Source organism: Bombus vancouverensis, chromosome 16 (assembly GCF_051014615.1).
Source record: "Bombus vancouverensis nearcticus chromosome 16, iyBomVanc1_principal, whole genome shotgun sequence".
Taxonomy (NCBI): domain Eukaryota; kingdom Metazoa; phylum Arthropoda; class Insecta; order Hymenoptera; family Apidae; genus Bombus; species Bombus vancouverensis.
This window is the reverse complement of record NC_134926.1, coordinates 6,209,456-6,221,393: the sequence shown is the minus strand read 5'-3', so window position 1 is coordinate 6,221,393 and position 11,938 is coordinate 6,209,456. Positions and strand designations below refer to the sequence as shown.

At 37.5% G+C, this 11,938-nt stretch overlaps 1 protein-coding gene and 1 long non-coding RNA gene across 3 annotated transcripts; one reads left to right on the top strand and one right to left on the bottom strand.

The window, feature by feature from the left end:
- Positions 1-70: 70 nt before the first annotated feature.
- On the top strand, positions 71-8,994 carry LOC117154638 (ATP-binding cassette sub-family G member 5). Of its 2 annotated transcripts, none has more exons than XM_033329801.2 (7): positions 71-348; positions 5,759-5,883; positions 5,972-6,468; positions 6,546-6,828; positions 6,986-7,404; positions 7,484-7,950; positions 8,010-8,994. In XM_033329801.2, exons 2-7 carry the CDS (start codon positions 5,771-5,773, stop codon positions 8,604-8,606), a joined length of 2,376 nt encoding a protein of 791 aa, XP_033185692.1. In that variant the 5' UTR covers positions 71-348; positions 5,759-5,770; the 3' UTR covers positions 8,607-8,994. The 2 variants fall into 2 exon arrangements, with proteins under 2 accessions (XP_033185692.1, XP_033185691.1); XM_033329800.2 differs by having other exon boundaries at positions 6,899-7,404.
- Positions 8,968-10,962, bottom strand: LOC143303721 (uncharacterized). Its single transcript, XR_013060305.1, has 3 exons — positions 10,667-10,962; positions 10,519-10,563; positions 8,968-10,435 (listed from the first exon to the last, which is right to left on the bottom strand). It is a non-coding gene; the product is annotated as an uncharacterized LOC143303721 (long non-coding RNA).
- Positions 10,963-11,938: the final 976 nt, after the last annotated feature.

The following is an 11,938-nucleotide window of genomic DNA, read 5'->3' as shown; positions in this document are numbered from 1 at the left end:
ATTGCGAACTTGAAAGACCAACAAGGAAGGAAGGGAATACAGAGAGGGGGTTTCGTTGGAGGTTCGGAAGGCAAGTCTGTCAGAAGGCAGCGTTTAGAAAAGGCTTCTCGGCGTTGGACATACCGATGCCATTGCGGTATCGCGATCACGGATCGGGTGATGCGTTCGCGGGCTCCGTCGTGCGATTCCTGAGCTGACGAACACAGTGTTTGTCTTTAAAATTCCCGTTCAAAGTTATCAGGAGGAACCAGACGAAAAAGAGGAGACCAGGAGCAATCGGCGGAATGGAGAAGCAGCATCACCTTGACTCAACCAGGCTCGCTTGAAAGCTCATCCTGAATACCGGTGGTGAGTCATTGTCATGAAGAATCTCCGGGAACGTATCAGGTTTCGTGGCACGCGCAATTCCTGACGTTCACGTGCCTCCTTCTCGCACATGAACACTATTTTTGCAGAAAAAATCATCAAACAATTACCTATTGTTTGTTTGTTGTCCCTCCGCGTAAAAATAATAATAGAGAGAACCATGAATCATGGGTAGTTGCAACATTTTTTACTCAGGTACCCCAAGATGCTATTACGACAGAGGAGAAGTCATATATGATCGAATTCTTGTTAGACACGGAAAAAAGGGAAAATATAAACGGTTGGCACAATCCCGTGACCAGTCATGGTTCAACGACTGGGAACCTGATTTTGCATAATGAGAAAGGTTTACCTGGTACCGGTGAAAGCCGCAGATTAGGAACTATTTTTCTTAAAGAAAATTATTTTTTATCTATCCGTGAATTTTTTTTAAATCAGTCGCTTACGAAACACTGGGAGGCTCTGCCTAGCGAAGAAAAGGAACTCAAGGAGCGTGGTTAATATTCCGTGGCCATACTTTCTTTCTAATGATTTTCATTTCGCTGTCGATGCTTTCACTAGCTTGATAACGCTGTCATAATGGTTTGAAGAATGACATGATAAGTTATCTTAAATATTAACTGTTAATTACCCTATTTACGTCCTTGTGAATGCATTTTTTAATTGTCATAATTTTTAATGGCTGAAAACAAAGTTGAGAGTATGGATAGAATGAAGTTTGAGCTGAATCAGCCACGGTTTTTCGCGATGGCTTTATGGGGATGGAAGATACTTTGAACTGCTTGGTGACGACGCTACTATCGGGAGATTTCAATGAGCGCACAAGACATGTACTTCTGCACTTTTCCACGTGCCATGGACGGCACTCTGGCTGATTTGCAATGTTAATTAAGCCTCTCTCACAGCAGACAGGCGTACCCCCATAGAATATTGAAAAACGCGGCAGCACTGACCTCGGTGTACGCCTCCATAAAGCGTTTCTTACTCCATCGCGTGGCTCAATGGCGGAACGAATACAAATAATCGAATTCTTCGGAAGTAAACATAAGATATTAAAAAAGACTGGTGTAGAATTTTTATTAGTTTTTTTGTTCACGAAAGTATATAATGAAAATAAAAAATGGCAAATGAATTGCTAGACCACCTCCTTTTGACGCCTTCTTACATTCAGGGAATCAAATAAAATGCTAAAATAATTCTTAAATAAAATTGCTAAAGGAATTCTTCTTGAATCAATGAGAAAATTTTTGAACCGCATTCTTTAAATATTCCCATATGAAATATTTTATGCGATAAAAAAGCGTACTTAGCCACCAGAATCTAATTTCAGTTCCAAAGTATGCTGGTACTTTTATCGTTTCTGATGACATTAGTGTCAAGGTTCGTTCCCTGATCGATGCACTAATTCATCTGATAATTCGGTGGACTTTCTACAGTTTGTTGCACGTGGTATCCAGGCCATACTTTATTAAGACACACTCTCTGTCACGTGTATACGAGATCGAGAGGCACGATCGTAGAAATCAGTGCGTGGGACAATCTCACAGCCAGCGGAAGAGATTTCGAAACCAGAGTATCGTTTCCCTAAACTATCCAAGTCGGCCAGGCTACTGGAAAACGTTCATAGACTGCAAAAAAGAGTGTGCATATCAGTTACGTGTGTCATTGGATAATGTAACGATCTAGTAACATCTTCATTGAAAATAGATTGAAATATAAGAAATTGTTCTTATGAGAAATTAGACATTAAAGAAGAATACCATTATAATGGAAAACAAATTAAATTATGGTAATTGGGAAAGAAGAAATCACACTTATTAGATATCAAGTAACGAGGAAGTAATTAATCCTTCGTCATAAAGTGTTCCCTCTCTCGAGTTTCACCATAGTAAGAACCGCTTGTTAGCCTAGTCTCCCATAATCCTCTAAATCTATGGGAACACAAACAAGGTGACAAGGACTGAAACTGGCAATACACTCATTTAAAAAAAAGAAAAGGAAATAATGGAGAAGGAGCAACAGAGAAGAATGTTATCAGCTCATCAAGTTACATACACGCTCATGATAGATAATCCATTTAACGTGGTCGCTCTGCTGGCACACAACTATCGCTTTTCATCACGAAAGCCTAATGCCCAGTGGATTGAAAAGTGAATTTGCATGTAGTTCAGTGGTTGACGGTGAAAATCACCGAGCCGTCGAACATGTATTAATTAAGTATCACCTTCCACACGGGACTAGGATTATACTCTACTGAACCTGAGATATGTCGACGCTTTTCACTAAGTGTAACCAGAAACTTTTGTACCTAGAGGAAACAGGAATAAAAAAGAAAATATATGGCGGCCAGTTTGATACAACTGTTGCAGAAACGGGATATGCAAATGAACAGTTAACTCGAATACAAGATAGTTATCTGGCTCTAAAAAAAAGCTTGTACGCGACGTTACGTAAATCGTAGGGTAACATTACGGTCGATGATCGCAACTTATTGGTTCATTATACATTAGCCAAGGAGAAATCTATACGAATATGAATTCGTCGAGGAATTTCTAGTTGTGTCCTGGGAATGATTAAACAAGTGACAGGTGGCAAATGGCTTTCCATACGGGTACACGTATCTGTTTTTAAACGATGGAACTGGAATATTCAAAGAATTATCATCGCATAATCCTATTTTATAAAAATTTAATCGGTGGTGTCATGCAAAATAAACCGAAGAATTTAGAAATTCAATTTGATTTATGGAAATCCAAGTTTGATTCCTTCGGAGGGTTCTATAGGTAGATGATGAAGCAGAGCAGCTGGACGGCTATGGAGAGCGATGATTAGCAGTGGAAATAACGTAGAATCTTGGCTACCTTCGGCCATACCGTTACTCGATGACGAGTAAAAATCTCAGCTGATGTCGAAGACGCGGGGAGAACAGTTTCGTGGGTAAAGAAGATCCATTACCCAATAATAATCATCTGCTTGCTAGCCTTTAATTTGAACGATCATCAACAATTTTCATGTAATGTGAAAATCTATCAAGAAACTGTTCATCTGTAAATACCTGCAAAGAAAGAAAGAGAACAAACTGATCAGACTGGTTAGGTCATAGAAAAATAACAGAGAAACGTCTTTTGTTTGAGGAAGTTGCACAAAAGATGCTCGGTTTCGTTCAAACACACGGCAAGTGAGTCAACATCTAACGGGAAACCAATTGGCAGTCGAAAAAAATGTCATCATGGCATCTGACGTGGACCAGTGCCGTTTGCATGAACCACCCGATATAAAAGAACGTTATCTCAGACTGCTATTTTATTGCACCTATTAATCCTTATTACTCGATCTTCCAAATGATTTGTTAGGCTCTGTTGATTCATTAAAGTATTTAGAATAATGTCATCATTAAACTGCGGATTTTATGCAAATTTATATCTTCATAGATACGATCAAAAACGTAGGGGCTATACAGACATGTGATTTGCCTAGTAAACTTTGGATATTTTGTTTCCGCATTGCGCCATGTGCATTCTATGCATTTTTGTATCTTTAAATTTCTTATAATTGCATACAAATCCGCAATCTAGTCATTATTCTGAGTTATAATTCACAGTGTTTAAAATCTTTATAAACGAGTAATTTGAAAAATTTGTGAGAATGGATTATTATAAGAAATAAGAATATATGATATAAAGTAGTAAGTGTAGGCTCTAGCTACCACTTTAATAAGTTTGATCAAATAATGGAATTATTATTTCACTAATCTCAATTCAATATTTATGGCATAGGGAATATCATCTTATCAATTTTTAACGAGAATCAATGATATACGATGCTATTTGAAAAATATTTCAATTCGAAATTCCGACACGGGATACAATTTTACCAAAAATTTCAATAACAATTCTGTGTTAACGAGTAACCAATGAAATTTGTAATAAATAAAAAAATGCTTAATACGAAATTTTTATCCCTGATATAATTGTTTAACTTCGGGGATACTACACATGTTTTCACATTCATCACGAGGTACACCGTTAAGAGGAATGTCGGGGGAGCTTCTCTTCGCCACGTGTGCCGACGCAATGAGCATAATTACGCGAATATACAAGAGTAAATGGCACTCTGGCGTATACTCACTGCAAATGTGAAGCGATGTATCTTCGTGAAATCGGCACTAGTCGTTCCATAAATATTCTACGAGCTCGCTTTACGATACCCGGCGACGTTCTGAGGTCAGGACGGCACGTGTTCCACTATGCCTGAAAGAAAATTTAATGAGAGAGGGAATTAAACTACGCATTATTGAATTTGATACTCATAACGTTAATCATCTCGATTAAAAAGGGAGCGATCGAATAAATTGAAAACGTTTTATTAATTTGGTAACGGTTTGATGGTAAGAACTTGTAGCGACGTCTAAAATGGCAAAAAGTAAGACGATTAACGGTCAGATCCGCGCAACTGCTCCAGGAGTCACTCCACCATGTAATGATTTTGCGTGATCTAGCATCTAATAAATATTATAGCATTTGGATAATGCGACCGAGTAACATCTTTATGAATTATCATTGGTTTCATAAATAACTCTTGTCTGCGTGGAATTCTACTTGTTACAAAAAAATTAAACAAAACTTGAATGAAAACTTTCGAGTAATCAAGCATAATAAATGAAGTATAGTTAAATGTAGTATAGTTATTGTTATTAAATATGTTTCAATATTGATAAGATAACTAAAATGAGAAATTCAGTTTTGATAAAAAAATATTCAAATAAAGGGGAAATAATATTGACGAATAACCAGCTATAATAAACATGAATGTGATCGATGGTGTTCTTGTCATGCGTTTTGGTACGGATTCCAGTTCCTTTCCTTTCAGTGTAGTACCGAAGGCCAAGAGGTGAACAATTTCGAGCCTCCAGTGGCGAGCAATTTCAAAGGCGCGCCGATTATTCGCACGGTGTGCACGCATGCTTATGGAATGCCATAGTGCTCTCAACTCCGTTCAAATGCATTTATCACCATTCATGTGGAACAATTTATATGTTATATTTCCTGCATTAAATTCCCTGCTATTTGCTAAAATACTCCAGTTCGTATTTTCATTCAAATATTGTTTTAGTGATTTACCTATGTCTTTCTAAATAAGATAGGGAAGATAAATAAATAAAAAGTAAAACAATGCGAAGTTCTTAATTACAATAGTTCAAACTACCTCGAATTTACTGTAATTACGAAAAATGTCAAGTTCTTTTGACTAGACCAGAGAACAATTAACATTAACCGAGCAAGGTACAAAAAACTAACCAAAATCGTTCACGCATTTCCGAGAAGTTCTATCGAAGCTGCGAACATGATGCAATCCATCATGCGTTTCATCTAGTCTCGCTTGAACTGTTCAGATACCACAAAGCATGGGTTCGGAAGCGTGGGAGCTGGAACGGAGGTACTCAGTGCCTGGGGCATTGGACACCAGAGGCCTGGAGCCTCCAGCTAGCGAGGATCTTCACGCCTGGTCTATCTACAGGTGATTATTTCTTCAACTTCGCTTTCAATCTTCAATCTTAAAAAAAGAAAAGAAAAAAAGTGTCATAATCAGTATATAATTCTTCTAGGCAAAACTTGAACTCCGATTTCACCGATTCAGCACTTGGATCAGCTGAAAAGTCTCCTCTTCCCTATGGGAACTTCCAATTAAGAGATTCCACAGTGCAGAGTATTCTCAGACACCCTAGATACGGTCCAAAGAGCCCTCTGGCCAGCAATTCGTACACATATCTAAAGTTTGGTCTGCCAAGGGTTCTGCCTCCTAGTTCCAGGAACAGAGATGGATCTAGCGGTTACGATTCCAGCGAAGAAGGTCGTAGGGTGTCTCACGCGGGAACTTCCGCACACGGGACCTCCGCTATGAGATCTGCCAGGAGCGACCCCGATTTCAGACACGTTCACATTGTTCCTAGGGAACATGCACACTCTCAATTGACGGTTTCAAGGGAGAATCCTAGGTTAAGGAGTGTCAGTGAAGCGAATCTTCTTCATGGAGGTGTTCGAATGAATAGGAGGCACAGTATTGCGCCTATAGATCCAGGGTATGGTGTCCACGAGTCCAGAGGTGAGTAGTGCTTTTTCTCATCTACCATATCTTATCTTCAGCTTCCGTTATAACTAAACAGAAAAATTAATTTTCAGGACATGGAATCTTGGGTCCAGAGAGTTATACATTACCTCTGAGGCCTGTACCATGTCTTCAACATCCTCATCTTCAGTTACGAGGAGTAGAGGCTTCAGGATCCGATGGTTTGCCTCTTTTACGAGGAATCACTTTGGAGGTAGGAGCTACTGAGGTGTTGGCCATTATGGCTACTACGGAGAAAGAAGGAAAACAAATCGTGGAAACTGTCGCCGGAAGGAAGAGAATTAAGAGAGGAGATATTTTGCTCAATGGAAGATCCGTGTCCTATAGAACCTTAAGGTATAATTCATATTTGTTCGAAAATTATCTTAAACCGAAAATTGTACATTAGTAAAATTACAAATTCCAGGTCTCGAGTTGCTTATTTGTCCACGGAAAATAGTCTAAGCCCAGGTCTAACTGCTCAGCAGACGCTAAGCTTTTATATGCTTCTTAGAGGAGGTCCAAATACTTCCAAACTGGAAGCCGAAGCCATCCTCCAGGAACTCGGTTTAGAGGCGACCAAACATTGTCTCGTGAACTCGTTGACGACCTCCGAAGCAAAAAGACTGGCCCTCGCGTGTCGTTTGTTACAAGACTCGCATATTCTTGCGTTGGACAGGCCAACGCATGGTTTGGATATTTTCGACGCCTTCTTCATGGTAGAATACTTGAGACAGTGGGCTGGAAGAGGACAAAGATTAGTAGTATTGACCTTGCACCCGCCTACTTATGAGATACTGACAATGGTCTCGAGGGTTGCGCTTACTTCCGGCGGAAGAATCATGTACTCCGGTCCCAGGAGGGATATGTTGCCATATTTCGCCCTTGCAGAGTTCCCGTGTCCCCCATTTAAGAATCCTTCTGACTACTATCGTACGTGATTTTTATACTAACATTCGATGATCTATGTATACAAAATTATTTTGAAATTTATAGCAATTCCCTATTCCAGTTGATTTAGTTACACTGGATGATCTGTCTGCGGAAGCCATGTTGGAATCCTCTCAAAGGATAGACCACCTGGCCGAGCTTGCAAGGACTAGACTGCCAGGATTAAGTGATCCTGGACCACCTGGAGCACTTCCTCCTTCCATTTCCAGTCCCAATGTATTTTCACAGATTTATGCGTTGCTTCTGAGGACTCTAATCTACAGTCAACCATGGACACTGACTAGATTACTCAGGAAAATCGTCATCTCTGCCTCTTTGAGTATTTTACTTGGTGCAATATTCTGGGATGTATCTGGCGACTCAAATTTATATCTCAGAGACCGAGTTGGGTTTCACTATGCCAGCTTGGGAATTTTCTTCTGGCCATTAACCTTAATAGCCATCTGTGAAGTAGCTGACTGCAGGTCGAACGTGGAAAGAGATATCAAGGATGGTTTATATGGAAGATTTGTGTATATTTTAATGGAGGTAAATGTTCAAAAACAGTAGTATACGATCGTTCATTTTATTAAATGGATTTCTTTCAGCTCCTCTGTGGAGTAGTGTCCTGGTGCGTAGTCTACCTGATCTACTTAGCACCAGGCTACGCCATGTCCGGACTTCACTTGGTCCCGGATGAGAATCTGACTTCCTTATGGAATTATCTCGGAATCGGTTTACTGTATTTAATACTGCAACATTTAATCTGTATATTATTTGCTCACACTTGCAAGTGGACGTACTTGGCTTCCTTGTTTGCTGGAATTGTGATTGGAGAGATGACATTAGCTGGAGGAGTGACCTTGCATTTGGAGAACTTGCCAGGCTGGTATCAAAAGATCAGCCCAATGCAGTGGTCTCTGTCCCTATTGTTACCTCCGCTTCATCAAACAGAAGTTATGAATAAATTGACCAATTGTAAGCCAAAACAAATTCAGAGGCAGGATATCATAGTTCAAGCTGCCTGTGAACCGCCCGATGGTGCTCTGGCATTATACGAGATTGCACTGCATAAATTCAATGTAAGAGGAGAACTGTGGCTGGGAATAGGAATAACTATCGTCAGTGTTTTAGTTATACTAGTATTCCTGTGCATTCGATATACTACTCCCAAGAGACTTAGGAGTGCACCAAACAAGCCATAAAGTGCAACTACTCAATGACTGAATAAATATCATCATTCTTACATAAATGTATTTTATTAATATTAACAAATAGCAGAGTATCCTTTTAACGTTACGCTGCTATCAGTACAATAATAGGTATCAGTAAGGAATATAATTATTCACTTCATCATCAAATACATATATTTTATACTATGTCATGCTCACAGGCTTTGATCGTTGTCTATATTATTGCGACTTTTTAAAACAATAGGCTTTAGAAACTCGCAAAATAGACTTGAGCCAGGAAATTCGAAAGCCTAATAAACCGATACATCTTGCAGTCTCTCCTCCAAATGCTTTAAAATAATCTGTATGTACTTCGTAACGCTATAATCAAATCAACCGAGAAATTCTTCATAAAATAAAAAAGAAAAAATTAATTAAAACTCTAGCCTGATTTGATTAATTCCTATTATTTGAATTTCCATTTTCCTTCATTTTCAAATTTTAAATATCTACGCTGAAAATAATGGACTAATATGGAGAATGAGCTCAGTCGGTTGTTACATGGAAACTTGATCACAAGCTCCATCTACAACTTTGAGAATATCGGCCAAGTTCGATCGATAAGTATAATTTTTATTTTATTAAAAATTATTTTCAAAACTCACGGCTATCACTAATTTACCATCCAAATTATTTCCAGATAATTGTAGAATAATTTACTAACAGGAATATTTCAGAAATCGACAAACAATACCTTTCGGGTCAAATTATCTAAAAGCAATTCTTCAAATTTATCATCAATAAACATTTAGACAGCCAAAGTCGATATTCCATCCCGGACGAATATATCTAATGTATATTCCAAACCCGGTCCCGGAAGAAAATAGTCAACATTTACTAATTAGTTAAATCGAACTAAATTTATCGAACCGCTCATGTAATAGACTTATCTTTCCTCATTGATTATTTTCCATTCAGCTTAAACTCTTATCGCGATGATTCTTATTCTCTCTCCTTATCGAAGTCAATAAAGATATCTCAGATATCACAAGTGTTTGACTCTGCAATTGACTTCGCGAGCGGAGGAGACGGATGACGTTTATCTTCGAACGCCAGATACGCGTTATATTGTACTTTCTATGTATCGTATGTATATAATACGAAAATTTAATATTTCCCAACAATTCTCCAATTTGATCAATCCTACGCATTTTATAGATCACATAAAATTTCTATCTAATGAGTTAATTAGTCTGCGATATTCCAGTTATCACATAGATCTGTATGTAACAATTAAAATACACTTTTTTACTTCTTATAATAATGTCGACATATCCCGAGCACCCTGCGCGAGTTTCGAGGGTCGCCGGTTCGTTCACCGAATTAGTACAAATTGGCAGCAGGGCAATCGTCGTAAATGCCGACTTCCGTCGATGAAAGTAATTAACTAGTGGTTGTAAGTCGGGTGAGCAGAATTCCAGGAAAAAGCGTGGGCTCGTTAGGAGAAGATCGCAGGAGAGCAGAATCACGTTCTTGTTTCGCGAACGTTAAACTTCAGCGTAGCGTCGTTACACCTCAAAATCAATGAACCACTCACTGTCTAGCGTTCTATGTGCGTACATCGGACCTTGATTCATTGAGACTACGGTCATACCATGTGCATTCATTTTTCCTACTCTTGTAGCACTGAGTTATTCACAGTCATTCATAACGATTGCCCAAAATAATCGTAGGATGTCCGAAAAACAATTTTAGTTTAATAAATTGTTTAATTATTGAAAATTATAAGTAAAATTGTAATTCCAAATATGAAAGGTATCTCGTAAAAAGAGCGCTCAAATATTTTTTATTCCTCGATGATTCTAAAAAACAATATAACTTTTATAAATTACGTAACATGTACGAAATATAGCACATAAATTTTGCACTAACTTCGAATACAAACCATAGATTTAAAAAACGTCTTCGGATATTTTCTTCTCTCTGATTGCTTTAAAAAGAAGAAACATTTTATTTGAATACATTGTATATTTGGTGCAAAAATGAGGATTAAATTGCTATCGCATATGTAATGGACGATTCCATATACGAACCATCGTTCCAATTCCTAGCAAGGTCTCTCTACCGGCAGGAAGAACAAAAACAGCGCGGGATAATAACTAGAACCCGTGGGCCCGCGTGGGCGCGAATGTATAAAGCTCTTTTCGCTTTCTCCCTCCTGATCCCGTTCGCCTCTTCATTGATTATTTTACTTCGCCACCTACCAACGTATGCCGGCGCATTCTATATTAGCACGTTACTTGTATACAACAAGCTACCATACGCGGACAAGTATTCTTGAATCCTCTAGCGAAAGCCGCTAATTAAACTTCCTCCCTTATTATCTTCGTAAAGAATTACATACATTGTTTTGACACATATAGAATAAAAAAAAGATATTTTCTAATGACAAAATTTCTAATGTTAATGTTAATTCTAATGTTAATGTTGCATTCCGTACTTTATAATTAATTGATTATCTTCTTAATTTCAACAATTTCTTCGCTTATTATCTTCCTAAAGAATGGCATACTTCGTTTTAACTAGCATAGAATATAAAGGAAGATATTTTTTAATATAAAATAGAATGGTGATATTATTATCTAATGTCGTATATTATATTTTTATAACTACATAATTGATTAATCCTCTTCATAATTTCAAAAATATTGTTTGTCATAATACTAAAATATTGAAAATATAACAATTTTCTACGAAATTTCTGTAAAATGTCTTTAGTTAAAAGTATCAATAGCATCATAGATGCCTATAATGGGTAACTATAAAATTTAAGATTCAGATATAAAGATATAAAATTTAAAGATTAATAAAATTAAATTAAATTAAATGAAAAATTCCAAAATATTAAATAGTAACTCTAAATTGTTATGGCCCTCGATGGCTCAATAATACTTTAATATTATTTTAGACAGATATTATCTAACTGAAACTGATGGATGATTTTTTGGACCTTGGACGAGTCGATAATTGCGTAACCGCTCGGTCGATATTTGAAGATCTGTGTGATCGTATTTCGATATATTGATGCATTTGAACCATACTTATGGAATTCTAAAATCCATTCATTTTCGATATTTTCCATTAATTTGTTGTTGTAAGATTGGCACTTTGTTTAAACATATACATATCCTATATTTTGGTACATATTGTAATATGCATTTTGTTTAGAAAGTGTATAAACATTAAAAAAGACGCGGAAGATTTTTGAATCTCATTGTTATCGATCGAGTGATGAGAATAGAAGCAATAAATGTCCTTAAATAAGGTATTTGAGTTGACTGATATAGCACTCCCTCTGCTATTTA

Coding starts and splice junctions, on each gene's coding strand:
- LOC117154638 (XM_033329800.2), top strand. CDS start 5,771: ATGGGTTCGGAAGCGTGGGAGCTGGAACGGAGGTACTCAGTGCCTGGG. Junction 5,884..5,971: donor CACGCCTGGTCTATCTACAG/GTGATTATTTCT, acceptor TAATTCTTCTAG/GCAAAACTTGAACTCCGATT. Junction 7,405..7,483: donor GAATCCTTCTGACTACTATC/GTACGTGATTTT, acceptor TCCCTATTCCAG/TTGATTTAGTTACACTGGAT.